The sequence below is a fragment of the Hoplias malabaricus genome, chromosome 1 (assembly GCF_029633855.1).
Source record: "Hoplias malabaricus isolate fHopMal1 chromosome 1, fHopMal1.hap1, whole genome shotgun sequence".
Classification (NCBI taxonomy): domain Eukaryota; kingdom Metazoa; phylum Chordata; class Actinopteri; order Characiformes; family Erythrinidae; genus Hoplias; species Hoplias malabaricus.
The window spans coordinates 41,368,246-41,385,951 of NC_089800.1; the positions used below are offsets into that span (position 1 = coordinate 41,368,246).

General features: G+C 40.4%; 1 protein-coding gene across 1 annotated transcript; it reads left to right on the forward strand.

The window, feature by feature from the left end:
* Nucleotides 1-1,406: 1,406 nt before the first annotated feature.
* LOC136666040 (odorant receptor 131-2-like) lies at nt 1,407-2,378 on the forward strand. Its single transcript, XM_066644042.1, has one exon. The coding sequence runs from the start codon at nt 1,407-1,409 to the stop codon at nt 2,376-2,378; it is 972 nt and encodes a 323-aa protein (XP_066500139.1).
* Nucleotides 2,379-17,706: the final 15,328 nt, after the last annotated feature.

Sequence of the window (17,706 nt, forward strand, 5' to 3'; positions counted from 1 at the left end):
TAGTAGCACAGGAGCACTGCAGGAAACTGTACTGTCCCCTTTTCTCTTCACACTTTACACTTCAGACTTCAACTACAATTCTGAGACCTGCCACGTGCAGAAGTTCTCAGATGACAGTTGTTCTTGGATGTGTCAGGGATGGGCAGGAAGGGGAATACAGGAACCTAGTGAAGGACTTTGTTCTATGGTGCCAGAAAAACCACCTACTGCTAAATACATCAAAGAGAAAGGAGATGGTGGTGTACTTTCCTAGGTCGGTGCAGCCTCCCAAACAAAGAAACTGGACTGGTCAACTAATATGGACTATTTGTTCAGGAAGGGTCAAAGCCTTCAACATATGCAAATCACTGCTGCACGTGTTTCTTCAATCTGTAGTCGCCAGTGTCCTCTTTTATGCTGTTTTGTGCTGGGGAAGCAGAATTACAAAGAAAGATGAAAAGAGGATAAGAAAACTGATTATGCGTGCTGGGACAGTGGTCGGCTTCGAGCTGGAATTACTGGTTACAGTAGCTGAAAAACGGACTCTAAACAAACTGCACTCAATACTGGACAATAATAAACACCCACTACACACAGTATTTGTGAAAGAGAGGAGCAAGTTGTGCGACAGACTTCTGTCTCTGAGCTGCTCCACTCAGGAATCCCAGATCAGCAGTGCACAGTCTGTTAGCAGTGCTGAAAATTACAAATAAACTCAAGGCAGCTTTCAGCCACTGAACAGAATCATCTAGAATGAATTCACAGATGGTAAAAATGCATTGTAACCATATTTAAAACACGATTGAAAACATATCTGCTATTCTGTTGCTATTATACTCCCTTACCCATAACATATGTTCAGCACTGTATTTTTAATCATTATTTTGCAGGTCTCTTATACTTATTTAAATTGTACATTAATCAAACAATGTTCTGCGTATTTAAAAATCTTAATCAGGATTTTATTTTAAAAACAACAGGGTTCTCACACTATATTTTTCAACCCCTAATAAATAACACACATCATTCCAAAATACTATACCTAAATATACTATTTTATTACAAATATGCTAAATATAGTTAAGCTAAATATGTATATGAATCTCTTTTTTTTATAGGACACAATTAAATATTAATGTTATCCACAATGTTGCTATGCAGTTCTGGTTATGAAACTGAAGTTCCACTGGGCCCTCCTTATAAGCAAGGGTATTTGTGAACCATATAAAACCAAGCTTTAAGCTCTAGGTAACCACTGCATCTAGTGTTTGTTTTATATTTTACAGATTTTCCTCATGTAACACCGATATAAACTTTTGACCTGTGTTGGTGGGTTTTATATTTGACTAATTTATTTATGTATTGGGTGGTTTTTTTTGGTGGTTTGATTTTATTAATATGTGAAATCGGTGAATCCTCTTCCAGAAATGCAGGACTCAGTGGGTAACAGTAGCTTAAATATTGACATGATGAATTTTTCCAGAGTTTTTATGAAACAGGTTATGTTGGTACAGGTACTGGTGATAAATTTTTTCTATGTGAACTGCCTGATGATATTCACTTTTCTGAAAAAAGAGATGTTCAGGGAGGACACTCGCTACATTTTGTTTGCACAAACACTATTAGTAGATTCTTTTCTGATGGTATTGAGTGATGTAATGTTGTTATGGAATTATTATAAGTACCATATTCATATGATTCCTTGTATTCTTATATGTACAATTGTAAGTATTTGCACAATTTGTTCGCCACTGACTCTTGTGGCAATGTGTCTGGAGCGCTATGTTGCTATCTGCATGCCTTTAAGACATGCTGATATCTCTACCAGCAGGACCAGACTCTTTGGATTTTTTATCATGTGGGGTATAAGCTCCATAGCTCCATTGTCCACATTAATAGCTTATCTTTCTGTTGTCCATCCTTCAGCTCTGCTCTCTTATGCTGTGTGCACTGGGGAAGTAATGTTAGAGGAAGAATGGCAGGCACAAACACGTGTTGCACTATTTCAGCTTGTTTTTCTCTTTATGATCATCATCATTGTCTTCACCTACATCAAGATAATGACTGCTGCCAGAGCCTCTGCAGACAATAAGAAATCTACTAATAAGAGTCTAAGAACTGTGATCCTTCATGCTTTTCAACTGTTTCTCAGTATAATGCAGTTTGTAAACCCGTATATAGAAATGTTATTTTCTAAGAAAGATGTCTATGTGTATGCTCATTTAAAATTAGCTGTTTTTGTGATGTTCTTTATAGCACCTCGTTGTTTAAGTCCATTGATTTATGGACTCAGAGATGAAAAGTTTTTCTATGTTTTAAAACGTCAGGCTTTGTGTGGCTTCGATAGCTTTTTCTCAACATTGTTCCAGTTCAATAAGTGGAAAATAAGACCTCGCTAAACTAAAGCCCTTTAAAATTGTAATACTGTCCAAATTTTCAGAATTTCCCAGTGTTTGATACACAATGAGAATCATTGAATAAGTGAAAATAACAGTAGATCCCTAAATAAAAAAATCACTGAATGCTTTGTCTCTGATTTCTGTAATATTGTAATAATATGCTGTGGCCTCTGAGTACCATTAAGTACCAAGTGTTATTAGTTTCATATTCTGTCATATTATGGTGAGATTTATAGACTGCAGGAGAAAATCATTTTAATGTATTTACTCATTTTAAACAAAATAATTTATATTTATGTCTACGTTAATTAGTATCTTCTACTTTGAAATGTATTCGCAGCTTTTGGGAATATTACTGGAGTGATATAACCTCTTTCCTGTTTTATGTACACAATAAATCCCATATTAAAATTCTTTCATGAGAAATCCCTCAGAGAATCAGCAATGGAACATAATTGTTTTAAAAATTATAAGTGATGAAATATTTTTGTGCTAATGTAATCACCTTGTTATGCACAGAGCAACTGCATTAATTTCAATTATTTCATCATACAGTCCTTTACAAAAATGTATAATCTGCAAAAAAATAGTTATTCTGTTCATTGTGAGCACTCTAAGGTGTTTATGATAACGGCTACACTAAATAACATTGGCCAAGAGGCAGACCATGGCAGTGACTTCATAGACAGCTGTTTAAGAAGACAGCATTCTAACTTTTGTCTGTCCTCATGAGGCAGATTATTGAGATGATGCATTTCGAGAGCGATTGTGTCACAACTTGTTCCTACCCACCAGACGTTTTTTTTTTTTTTTTTTTTTTTTACCGCTGTGGCAAGCATAGCCTCAGTTTCAGCATGGTAGATTCTAATCTGCCCATTTTTATCGTGATTTTAATTATTTTTGCTCTGGAAGAAGAGCGAAATGGACGAGAGCTGTTCTTGTTTTGCAACCTCGGATTGCCTTTGCAGCTAAGGAAGGGTTCAATGCTGCCTTAAAATTTTGCCAAATTAAGATATGTTAGACAGCATAATGAGGTATCTCAGAATTGGGACAGCCTAGGTGTCGGGAGCAAGCAGACTGTGATGTAAAATCCTCTCTAGTTAGACAGCTCACTAGGTTTTGGGACAGACCCCAATATCACTGGAAACACAGATGGGTTTCCACACACAAAGTAGATTTACTGACAATGATCAAACGTTAATCAAGCCTTTTCAATGACACTTGCAAATATCTCTTTTGTTCATTCATTCATTATCTGTAACCACTTATCCAGTTCAGGGTCATGGTGGGTCCAGAGCCTACCTGGAATCATTGGGCGCAAGGGAGGAATACACCCTGGAGGGGGCGCCAGTCCTTCAAAGGGCAACACACACACGGACACCAACGTGTGTTTTTGGACTGTGGGAGGAAACCGAAGCACCCAGAGGAAACCCACGCACACGCGTGGAGAACACACCAACTCCTCACAGACAGTCACCGGGAATCGAACCCACTGTGTGACTGCGACACTACCTGCTGCACCACCGTGCCCTTATATCTCTTTCAACCTAACATAACAACATGGGCTGCCTTGCAATTCCCAAAGCCATGGCTCCCACTGCAGAACATCACACTAAATATATGAAGCAGGATACTTGTAGTCCTTACAGATTTTCTGTCTGCTAATAATTAAGCTGTAAAACATTTTACCTGTGGGTCCACAAACCCTGCCCCAGCAATCTGGCTATGCTAATATGAGCCTCAAGTTTTACAAGGTTTACAAGTTGCTAGACCTACACCTAAACAGAGTGCTCCAGATTTAGCATTAGCTAGGTCTATTGGTTCACCTGATTAACAAATCTGAACCACTAATGAAACTTGAGGACTTGCTAAAATAACAAAATATCCATAAATCTTGCATCAGACTTGTCAAAAACTGTAGATTAAAATTAAAAATAGCTCAAAAGTTAAGCAACACTGTGCTGGTAGTACAGCCATTTGACCTCCAAAGTGCTGCCACTTGCTTGAGTACATGGTCAATGTTTAACAAGCCGAGACCAAGCCCGAGAAATACTCCAAAGCCCAGAAGGACTAAATCCAGAGGCAAAAATACATTAAAACTAAGTGAGAATTCTGTACACTTGAAGACAAAATAGAAGGAAAACGTGTCCATCCTTTGCATCATTACAGCCCTAAAACAAGCTTAACACAGCACCACCCCTCCTTCACTTACTGATACAAGTCACTGTGAGCTCCTGCCCCAAGCCCCCACCGCGCTGTTTTCACATCTAGCCTGTAACACATAATTGATATTAAATTGACCTCTTATAGTTTTTTATTTCTTTCAAAACACTTATTGCCCATACATTTTATATGTTCTCATAAAAATATTATTAGTGTTTAACACTCAACAACATTCAGGCCTAGTTATTTGTATTCTCTCTATAATTTTTTTGTGATTATTTTAGATAGTTTTATGTTAAGCGTCCACATTTCAAGTAAATAAAAAGCAACAAAAACATGCAAAAAATCAAACAAGATTTTGCCGTATGCCTCGAACACAGGAAGAACCAGGGCAAACATGTATCTGTGGTATAAATCATACGTGGTACTTGGAGGTTTTGGTTTGATAATGGGTAGTACTTGGTATTTGGTTTAAAAGTTTGAGAACTACTGTAATTGAGAATCTTTCAATAAACATCCTACTACAAAGCGGATTCTAAAAAAGTTGGGACACTAAACAAATTGTGAATAAAAACTGAATGCAATTATGTGGAGGTGCCAACATCTAATATTATATTCAGAACAGAACACAAATCATAAATCAAAAGTTTAAACTGAGAGAATGCATCATTTTAAGGGAAAAATATGTTGTTTCAAAATGTCATGGCGTCAACAAAAAAGTTGGGACAAGGCCATTTTTTTGTGGCATCCCCCTTCTTCTTACAACACTCAACAGACATCTGGGGACAGAGGAGAGGAGTTTTTCAAGTTTAGAAATAGGATTGCTCTCCCATTCATGTCTAATACAGGCCTCTATCTGTTAAATCGTCTTGGGCCTTCTTTGTCGCACCTTCCTCTTTATGATGCGCCAAATGTTCTCTATAGGTGAAAGATCTGGACTGCAGGCTGGCCATTTCAGTACCCGGATCCTTCTCCTACATAGCCATGATTTTGTGATTGCTGCAGAATGTGGTCTGGCATTAACTTGTTGAAAAATGCAAGGTATTCCCTGAAAGAGATGACATCTAGATGGGAACATATGTAGTTCTAGAACCTGAACATAGTTCTCTGCATTAATGGTGCCTTTCCAGACATGCAAGCTGACCATGCCACAAGCACTCATGCAACCCCATACCATCAGTGATGCAGGCTTCTGAACGGAGCGTTGATGACAACTTGGGTTATCCTTGTCCTCTCTGATACGGATGACATGGCGTCCCAGTGTTCCATAAAGAACTTCAAATCGTGACTCATCTGACCACAGAACAGTCTTCCATTTTGCCACACTCCATTTTAAAAGACCCCTGGCCCAGTGCAAACATCTGAGCTTGTGGAGCTTGCTTAGAAATGGCTTCCTCTTTGCACTGTAAAGATTCAGCTGGCAACGGCGGATGGCACAGTGGATTGTGTTCACTGACAATGATTTCTGGAAGTATTCCTGAGCCCATTCTGTTATTTCTTTGACAGTGGCATTCCTGTTTGAGGTGCAGTGATGTTTAATGGGCCCGGAGATCACGAGCATCCAGTAGAGTTTTACGGCCTTTGCCCTTACGCATTGCAATTGTTCCAGATTCTCTGAATCTTTGGATGATGTTATGCACGGTTGATGAGGATAACTCAAAAGTCTTTGCTATTTTACGCTGGGTAACATTCTGGCATTGCTGCAATATCTTTCTGCGCAACAATGGTGGAATTGGTGATCCTCTTACCATCGTGGCTTTAAAGAGACACTGACACTCTGAGAAGCTCTTTTTATACCCAATCATGTTGTCAATTGACCTAATTAGTATTAACTGGTCTTCCAGCTGTTCTTTATATGCTCAATTTCTTTTTTCCAGCCACTTATTGCTACTTGTCCCAACTTTTTTGGGATTTGTTGACACTGAAATTTTGAATCAACATATTTTTCCTTTAAAATGATACATTTACTCAGATTAAACTTTTGATCTGTCATCTATGTTCCATTATGAATAAAATATTGACATTTGCCATCTCCACATCATTGCATTCAGTTTTTATTCACAATTTGTTTAGTGTCCCAACTTTTTTGGAATCTGGTTTGTATAATTTATAAAACCACAATAACTTTAGCTCATTCAAAATTTGTCAAATGGCCCGTTTCTGCTAAGGTAAAGGAGGCTTATTTCAAAATAATATGAATGATGAATGAATTGCATTTATTGTCGCATACAAAGTTATACAAGTACAACTTGCAGCGACATTACATTCCGTCTGTCCACTCACCCAAACAGGGGCTGGGTGTGCGCAACAGACGCGACTGCAGTGGGTGCCCTGCACCATATTACAGATAGAAAAAAACAGCTGGATTACAACAGGGAAGTGGTGGTAAAAAAAAAAAAAGGTCACAGACTGTGTCTTAAGGAAGCACAGTGTGTGATCTTGAAAAAAACAACACCTTTAGCACAAGCAATACACACACACATAGTTCAGTGATGTGGACAAAAGCAGTAAGAGGCGTGTTCAAGGGGGGAAAGGGCCTAAATTCAGCTTGTTAGGATCAGAGACCTGAGCTGAATTTTGAGCTAATAGTCCCTCTGATTCAAAGTTCCATTTTTGCACTGGTCTTCCGAATGTTCAATCTTGGAGTTCAAAGCTGTTAGTTGCTCCTTGATGGAATCCAAGCTTCTACTCACAGTCCCAGTCTGTGTGCCAACGGCTCTGCCCATCCCATCAATCATGTTGGTCAGGTTCCTTGGACTGTTTACAACTGACTCAACTCTTTAAATTTTCTGATAAACCAGGGCACCGCCTAATCCAATCAGCAGAATGTCCATGATCATAAATCTGAATAGGTATACATCTTCAATGTCCTCAGTGGAAAGAGGCGCCAGACATACCAAGGCATATCCATGGCATATCTAGCCGGTGTCGTTCCATTAGGGCAGGTGGGCTCCCCCCTGCCCAAGCTTCTCCTTGAGAAGATGGTGTCAATAGCATTGAGAGACCGGTTGATCAATTCCATTTCTAATTTTAATTTGAAGAGTGGTGTTAAGAGAGACTCTGAGGGTAGACAAGACAGACTAGAGCAGCAAAGCAGGAAATATAAGGATCGGAGAGGGAGAAAATGTGACCACCTCCAACGAGAGCAAGAGAGAAAAATAATATATATCCTGAAACTGTGTTTCTTTAACAAATTTTTAATTTTGATGTTGATTTATGTGCTTTTTGTAAGTCAGAAAATAAATCTCAGGAACATTAGTTTTTTTTCATGTCAACATTCACAAAGTTTTTGGACGGACATTAGAAACTGGATTAGTCTCAAATTTAACATCCCATCTTTTGATGTTGATGCCATTTTATTTTATGTGGAAAACATAAAAGTAAATGTAGTCATACTCTTAGCAAAATACCACATTCACTGCAGTAAGTGTAATAAGGGTAATAAGCCCTCTTTGCTTCATGATTTAATTTTTTTAAAAATTATTCTGCTTTCAAAATAATTAAAAAACTGGAAAACTGCTAGAACCATCTCACACCAGATCGCTTGCTCCCCCCCACCTCCCGCTTTTTATTCTTTTTTTATTATATAGAGCACCCCCTAAAGTAATAGTGATGGGAATTTCTGCTCTTTTTGGGGAGCAGGCTCTTTTGGCTCTTTGTTTTACCACTTATTTCCACTGGTACAGAACAATATTACCTACATTTTACATGACTATATGGACAAAACATTAATGTTCAATATTAAAAATAATAAATAGTGTCCCAATGGCCAATTGTTTTTATGGCTGTCTTGTAATAACTCACTGATTGCACTCACACATTCAATTGTATAAATAACTGGATTTTTATTTAAACACCTAATTAAAAAATCACTTGTAAACTCACTTGTAAACTTGAAATATAGCCAATGGAACCCAAAATGTAGGTATTACAAAATAGCATATTAAATTAATCATCCAGTTCTGGGTAATAAAATAAACAAATACTCTGCAAAGTGCAAAACAGCAGCATTCAACGGTAATGATTAAAACAACCACAACTGTCAACAAACATTTAACTGATTTAACATTTTGCTCAACTATTTTTTGGAAGGTAGATTCAGGAAAACCATGTGTCTCAGCTTGGAGGGGTTGATCCGGTTTCTTCTCTCTGTTATGCCACCCACCGCTCCCCTCCCTGCTTCGTGGTATAACCCTTCGAGTTAGTTATCTGGATCTCATGTCTGATTTAAAAGGAGCTATCTGTTGGTCTAATGGTGGTCTGATGGTCATAAACCATGCGTAGAGACCTCTTAGGGTAGGGATCTTGTTCTACACATCACATGGTAAATGACCTATGAGTCTCAAAAACAGACTATGTGGGGGTAGTTTTATTGCCGTCCTTTCAGCCCAAGCTAAGGAACACAGGATCCCTGTTGGTAGGAAGTGGAGGGTCGGAGGAGAATCCTAGATTCCTTAAACAATTTGAATAATCAATAATCTTGAAGATGGCCAGCATCCTTGTCCCCCCCTTGCCCCCTTTTTGCTGTTTCGTGGTCCAGTAGGAAGCATGGAGCTGCAAAAAGATTGCTGTGGATTGAGGTGAGATCAGTAAGCACATTTAAATCCATTTTCAAAGCTGATGTCTTCATATCACTGTGGGTGGGTGTATATTAAGTGTTGTTGGTTGTGTAATGAAGGAATTCTAATTACCTATGTGTAGGTCTTGTTCGCTACCTCGAGGGCTGTTTTTTCAATATCGCCCTTGGATTCATGCCTAAAATCTGAGGGCCCACCTCTCTGGGCTCTCTTATGTCTAACAAATATAATCATTTTATCAGACCAAGTGCGTTTGAATAGAACCCAGCTATACCAAAGGTCAAAAGATATCCTAATCCTTCCAGTGCAACTAGTAAGGTGTCTTGAGTGGACCATGCATAGGTGACAGGCTGTACTGACCAGGGGGTTTGAGATGACAGTTCTCTAAGAGCGTTATCAATAGGGGTCTGGTCAGTGATTTGAGTTCCCTCGTATTCTAGGCAAGTTAGTGCTTTGGCATGTAGCTCGATGGTGTGTTTGGAGAAGAAATCAGAGACTTCTTTGTCACTTTCATATTGGTCAGGGTTCAGAAGATACAGGGCCAGGTCTCCCACATGTAGGATTGCGTTTACTGAGACGTCTACCCAGAAAGTCTGGCTAGGCAGGGGCCCACTTTCTTTGATGTCATGCTGATCATAGGTTAGTAGGGCCTCTCTAAAGAGAGCTTGGGTATTGGTTACCAAACGTCAGGTGTGACAACCACCGGACACTGGGTATCACTCCTCATAGGCTTAAGGCCACAGATCCCATTCGAGCTGTAACGAATAAAAGGTTTGCTAGGGCAAAAGTAGTGGATGTCTTTGGTGAGTGTCCACATAAGCAGGTTAGGCACCATGGGGATCAGGATTATCATCTTGGTATGCTACAAGAGGTGTCGTCTTTACTCAAGCATAGGCAGAATCCTGCCAGAACCCAACATTAACAACATCTTTCAAGGGGTAGCCTGCAATTCCCCTACTTGACGTTTGACCATGGCTATATTAACAGTGTTGATTGAAGACATTCCAAGTCTCAGTAGGGATCCCACAGTTGCAGCTGCCATTAACAATACGTCTAAGAAACGTTTAGGTGATTAAAATCACTTAATTCGAATTGTGTTACAATAAACGTTTGTAGCTGGTGGAGCATGTGAGTTACATCAGCTTCTGAATGGCTGATATCTTCCTCAATCCATCTAACTCCATTCCACACAATTTGCAAAATGGTTACAGGTAGGTTTTTCATACATGCTTTGGTGGGGTTCAACCATACAAATACCCTCTGGGTATTTAGATGACAGTTAGTGATTAGCACTCCTGGCTGGTTTTTCAGTATTATTCCTGATTCAGGACCCGGTTCAATCACTTCAGGGAGTATGGCGGTTCCTAAGGAGCTGATGATCAGGAGAATGAGCAGTGGGGCCATCCTACCAGGAGAAATGTTCATGATTAGATTTGAATAATTACAGACAGTCACTTTTAGAAAAATTATCACTATACCCCATTTTGATATAGGTTTTATACCTAGGATAAACACTCTAAAATAACTAACTGTGAGGGACTAGAGTCTTGCACCCTGAGTGTCCTTAGTCTGGCTAGAAGCGTGTTGTCTGCTGAAGAGTGAAAGGAAGATAGGAGAACTAAGGTTGAGAGTAGAAGGCTGTAGTTGGTTGTTAACCAACACCCTTCTTGCCTTTGGTTCTATGTTTTAGGAACACAAATGTTAGTATCCCCTACAAGTCCCATGGGGTTTTTGTGTGGTTTGATTTGGTTGCAGTGGATGCATTTAAGATTGGCACTGCCCTGACCTTTGTTGATTTTGATCTGGTACACAACAGGGGACAGTTTGTCAGTCATCTCATAGGGTCCTGACCATTGGGGTAGGAAATTGTGGGGCCAAATACCCCCTTTTCTTCACAATCGTCCAACATGTTGGACAAAGATGTAATACCACATTGTCCCCTGTTTGGAGTTCATTGTAGGATGCCTTGTGATCAGAGTATGCTTTGCAACCCTATGCACTTTTGGTTCTGTTGACCCGCTCAACCTGACCTGAGCTTTGAGGATGGTAGTTTTACTTTTACTCCCAATACCTGACAGAGCTGCTGCATGACCTCTGCTGTGAAATGTGCCCCTCTGTCAGAGTCGACATGACTGGGTAGGCCAAGCTGTGAGAAGACATGGTTCATTGGTAAGTTGGCAGTGGTTAGCGCTGTGTCATTCGATGCAAGGAAGCGTTCTACCCATTTAGTGAATGCACACGTGACCGTGAGGAAGTACTTGTTACCTCTCACTGTTCAGGTGAGTGGTCCAACCCAGTCCATCTGGAGGTTTGCCTAAGGGAATGATAACCTTTTCTTTTGCAAGGGGGTCTATGGAGAGGATTTGATGGTTGAAATTGGCAACATACCAGACAGCCTTTAAATGTAATGAGCCACATCTTTTACCATGTGGGGCCAATATGCCACCTGCTGGAGCACATGGTGTATTGCTTTGACCCCTTTGTGTCTTGCAGATGGGGAGTCATGGGCGTGCATCAGCATCACACCCCTGTGGTACTGCGGAACCACAAATGCAGGTGAAGTGTGAGAGACAGTGGCATGAAAAATCAAGGCTTTGATGACCTTGAGACACACTTTGGCATCATATAGGTCTTTAAGTCCTGGTATGGTGTTAAGATCTTGAACAGAAATGGGACTGAAATGTAGAATGGTCAGAAACATGCATAAGCAATTTTTTAAATGGATGGGTCTCAAAAGCAGGTTTAATGGAGACTATGGTACTTTTAGCATTATCTGGTGTTGATATCACTGCCGCTCGAGACCAGGTAATAGCTAGGACATTGGTGTCGGATGGGTTTGGATAAAGTGAGGGATCAAATGTCCACGGTGTGCCTTTGTGGACATTTTCACAGGTCTTTGCCTGTGTTAGAGTCAAAATAGTGGTGGTTAGCCACGGTAGGTACGAGGGTTTCAGGAGTTTGTGCCCCTTGGGAAGGGATATCACCTTCGCATCGTCTGCAGGAGGGGAGCCCCATGCCTATAGGGCTCTTGTGGTTTTGTGCATAACGTACCTCCAGTTTAATGTACCTCCAGCTAAAGATTTAAGAGCCATTAGCCAGGAGGCTACCAGAGATTTAGTCACTACACCATCTCTAATTCATTGGGTGTTCAGGAAAGTGACTGGCTGATGATGATTTTCAACAGTCACCTTCTGACCATGTAGGTAATTGGAGAAATGTTTGACTGCCCACACTGTTGCTAGTAGTGCCTTTTTGCAGTCACTGTATTTGTGACTATAGGCTATGAACCGCTTGTCTTGGTCATGTAGTTAATATAGACCCTAGCTGAGACAGTGGTCAGAGAATCCCACTTCTAGGTAGAATTATTTGCTACTGTCAGGATGGGCAAGGTATGGGGCCGTGCAGAGTTATGATTTTAGTGCTTGCATGGCTTGTTCCTGGGCTTTGTCTCAGGTGAATTGGGTATCCTTTTTATAGTAGATCATAAAGTGGACAGCCTCTGTCTGCATAGATTTCAATGAACTGCTGGGAGAAACTATTGAATTCCTTAAGATTGGTTGGTGCTGCGAGGTCTGTTACCCCATGCACTCGAATCACTTGTGGTTCAACAACATCAGTACTTACGAGTAGGCCGACATAACTCACATTTGTTCTGCACCACTGACATTTGGAGAGTGATATTTTTGCACCTGCTGTCATGAGCTGACCAAGAACATGATCAATCTCTTCTGTGTGTGCCTGCAAGGAGCGAGCAAGGGCATGCTTTATTCAAGAAAATGTTGAATTCTGCTGGCGAGTTGCCGTATCCGAAAGGACACAGATTGAATGTGTGCTGTCTGTTCACAAAGGTGAAAGCTAGCTTGGGTTGGTCTTCGGCCTGCACTGGGATAGTCCAGAATCCAGAGGCTACATCAATGGTGGAAAAGTATTTAGCGTTTCAGACTGTGGGAAGTTCTTGCTCTAATTGTGTCATTGGCCACAGAGACAATGGGACCTGATGATTAATTTTCCGATAATAAATGGTCAGGTGCCATTTGCCATTGGGTTTTATGACAGGCCATAATGGTGCAGAGTATGGGCTATTGCAGGGTCAAATCATGCCCTTTTCCAACAAGTCATCAATGAATTCCTGTACCGGTCCATATGATGCCAACGGGATTTTGTATTGGCGGACAAACGTTGGTGGTACCTCTGGACAAGTGGGAATGCGCACTGAGTGAATGTCAGTAAGACCACAGTCCACTGAATATTTTGCAAAAGATTTTTGATAGTTACGAAGCATACCATGCAGTTTCGTGTGTTCTTCTTCGCCTTTGAGTGCATTGGCTTCCTTTAGAACTTGTTCAACTTGAATCCTAAATTCAGAGTTGGATAGTTAGTTTGGGTTTTGGGGACTCATGGTGTCCTCTCCCATTTCTTGGAGAAGGGATGGTTCCTGGGAGGATTCCAGGGATGAGTCCAAGGAAAGGACCACGACCGTCATTTGATTATCATCAGCTAAGTTTATTCTACAAATGGCATCTTTGCCCATGTTCAGAGCAGAGAAGAGAGCAATGGCTCATGTTGGATGGATATAGAACACCTTGGGTTCTATGTGGTCAAGCAGCAGGGACTATAATAGGGATTCACAACTCAAAGTCATGGAATCTAGTTCTGACTAGCCAACCCAAAATCTGTTTCATACGAACAGATAGGTGGATCTTGCTCGTGTTTCCACCAAAGGTGTGGCTTCTAAGGTGAGACCTAGTTCAAAGAACTGAGGTGACGGTTGGAAAAGTGCATGAGTGTGCCTTAAATATTGGCCAGGTCGCATGAACAAGCAGATGGGTACATTTGCAGTTTTCACTGGTACCACAAGGGAACCTTGGTTGGCCACCTGACATACCTCAGGAATAGTTTGTCCTGACCCTAGGTTGCTGGGATCTGAGGAAAATGTTTATGTTGAAATTTCAGTTAAGGACCAAAGCATGTTATTGATGGTGTCTATGTGAACATCAAGACGCACCAATAAATCACTTCCAATGTAAGCGTCGTGCAGCAAGTTAGGGACGACCAAGAAGTAATGGGTGAGTATCCACAAATTCCATCTGTGGGGACATTATTTTTGGTGCTGGGTCGAGAAGAAAGCAAAAAGGACTGCTCATCAAGAGAATACTTGGTTTAGTGAGGCGCAGGGTATCAAAGAGTGTTCTGCTTATAGCGGACTTGTCAGTCCACAGAGCCAGAACGGCATTGTCAATGTGATGATCTTGTATTATGAGGCCATTTGCAATAGGAAGGCCTGGTGTATCTGCTGTGGAAGGCATAGCGAAAGTGCACAGAAATGTACTCCTCTGTTCTAACATGGCACTAGGGGGCCAAGAAGAGATTTCAGTCTCTGGTGTGGCCCCCATGGGCTCAATTTCCTCCTCCTCAGTGTGAGAGGTTGGACTGGGTGGACCTTCTATTGATTCAAGTTGGGTTTTAAGGCGGCAACACTGAGCTTCCTGGTGGTGTGGGGTGCAGAAGGGCAAATGCTCCAAATATTTGACCTTTTTGAAGTCAATCAGTGGTTCAAATTGAATTGGTCTTTGCCAATGAGGAAGAGAGTTGTTTCAAGAGGAGACACATGGACTGGCTGCACTATAGTCATAAGTCAGAAGTGTATTAGCGCCATAGATTGAATTGTGAAGCCTGTAAGTGAGTACGGCTGAATTTTAAGAGCACAGTCTTGGAGTCTTGGAATGATTTTCATGCTGAGCAATGATTTGAACCTGGTGGAATAATGTGGAAGACATTAGCGTGATATCTGATGCAGTGTCCAGTAGGGCCTCATGCATTAATCTTCCTTCCACAATGGTGGACAAAAGCACTGGAGGGTGTTTGTGAGACCCCCCACTACAGCATTTGTGAGGGGTCCCGGGCAGATCTTGGTGGATTAGCATGGGTAGCTCCCTCCAACTCTAGAGGTAGAGAATTAGCATTGATGTTTAGCACTAGGGGCATTTCAGGCCATCTATTTGTATTTTGTTGGGATTTTAGAAAACCTCTAAGAGCTAAGTCATGCAACTGTCTTCTAGACAGGGTGCGAAGGTAAGCTGAGACTGCCAGCTGGTGACTAGTGTGGGGAGGGAGGTTTTGGATAAATAATTATTTAAAATTTAATTCTTCCATCCTGGAGTCATTTCTAGGCCCAAAATATACCTGCCTGAGTCTGTTATAATACTGCTGAGAGGATTCTTTGCATTGCTGTTTTACATTCAAGGCAGCGACCAGTCCTGTCTGTGACAGGTAATTGGAGAATTCTTCCTCCAGAGCTTGGCAAAGCACTTCATATTGCGCTTTCAAATAATCTGGCTGGCATTCAATTAAGTTACTGACATCTCAGCTAGAGGTCAGTTTAATCACATAAAGTTTGTCATCTACTGTGATTCCGGGAAACCGTTGTAGATAGAAATCAATATCTTTCAAATAAGAAAAAATATCATATCATTAAGAGTCATCTGGTTCAACTACACCTCTCTGCAGGCCCGAGGCCAGCAAGTGGGAGGGACGTACGCAGCAAGTTGGCAGAAACCAGCAAGTGGGCTGGGCATACGCAGCAAGTGGGTGATCTATGTTTTGAGGCGAATGTAGGAAAAGCAGCCTTTGTGATTTGAAAAAAAGGGCATAGTTTCTCTCCAAAAGAACTAGGTACCCTCTACTAGTTATATAGTTTAAAATATTAGGTTTCAGTGAAAACGAAATACATAGCACTCCTGATATTTTAATTATATATTTTTGGTAATCTGATTATGGGGTGAACTACAAACTTATGAAATCCATTAGGTCTCCCATGTCTACAATCATTATTTTAATTTGATTACAGAATTATAGGACTGTATTTTTTGTTTTGTACTCAGCACAGTACTGGATCATAATCAGTTTAAATGTGTAAACTCTTAAGTAACACTATAGAAAATGGCCCACTATTCAAATAAATATTTAAAGCAGCTCCTTTCCATTAATGGACATGGGAGAAATGGTGCTAATAAATTGCAAATAATCATAATATTCAGCAAACCTACCATGACCACTCAGTCATAGTGGGTGTATATGACAATATAGTCATTGCATGTAGTTACAAATTAGGTGAACTTAAGATGGAAATTCACTGTAATTTAGTTATGGTATAATGAATTCCAAGGTAGTGGTGCAACCTTTCAGGAGGTTTGGCTCAACTTAAAACTAAGAATATAAATAGACATTCAGAGAAGTTCACTGTACTTTATCTAGTTCCTTTGCATGGTTTTAAATGATTCTTTATAGAAGTATGTCCTTGTTGTAGAGAATTATGTATTACTCTTTGCGTTCAGATGATCAAATACGCTTTGATTTGGCATCAGAACCAGATCCTGGAACACCCTACCCACAAAATTAGTTAAATCAAGTTTGTTTGAACAGGTAGAATACGATCAGAAAAGGATAACACTGGCTTAGACTGTCAGAAAGCCTCCCTTTCATCTTACCTGGATTGTGCATGTGATTTTATAGGAGGACTACCATTCATTCATTCATTGTCTGAAACTGCTTATCCAGTCCGGAGCCTAACCGGAATCACTGGGTGCAAGGCAGGAACACAACAGTCCTTCACACACACTCACACTGAGTCGCCAATGCACCTACCAACTCCTCACAAACATTCACATGGAGTGTGGCTCAAACATACAACCTCCAGGTCCCTGGAGCTGTGTGACTGCAACACTACCTGCTGCACCACTGTGCCGCCCGAAGGGCTATCAATTTATTTATATATAGTTCATTTATTCAGTTTAATTATTTCAGAAATACACCATATGTACAAATCTTTGAGGACAAATTTTAATGAATGTATTCTACATTAAGTTGCACCCATTACAAACACAGATGTGCAAACATGCACACACTGCCTCTTTAATCCCTGAAGAGAAATACTGACAATAGAATTGGATCCTCTGGAGTAGAGAAACATGAACCTAATGCCAGGCGAAGAATATATAGCACCCCAGCACTGAGCTGTGCTGATGAACCCATATTTACTGTCATGTCTCTCATTAGGAAGTGAGTAGTAGCCTATATCTAAGCAAATATTATCAGTTAAATGGTTATTCTCTTTTTATTGCAAGATTTTCACATATTAATCCAACCACAAACAAGTCTGTAAATCACATAATGCTGAAAATGTACTCCATATAATGTACTTAATGTTTACAAGGTACAGCATTAACACTGAAAACAAAACAGTTATTACATGGTCACCAGTCATACAGCTGTACTACAAAATACACAATAATCTAACACAATATCCCAAAGAACTCACTGACATTCTCTTAAACTTCCAAACAATGCTCAAACAGAGCAATTTGAGCTGCATTAGTTATAGAAATTTGTTAGAGGAAAGAAAATAACTAGCATAACTATTTTGTGCAAGGCCATTTTATGCAAAGCACGACATCACAGTTAACCAGACAGCCTAGGTTTCTAAAAGTATCAAACTATACACATTGTCTGAACTGTGGTGTATAAGGTGCCCTGCAGTCTAGTATCTGTGCCTTAAGAATTGAGGTGAGGGCCCTACAGTCCAGTTTACA

What these genes read in the sequence shown, in the direction of transcription:
- LOC136666040 (XM_066644042.1), top strand. Translation starts at nt 1,407, where the DNA reads ATGCAGGACTCAGTGGGTAACAGTAGCTTAAATATTGACATGATGAAT.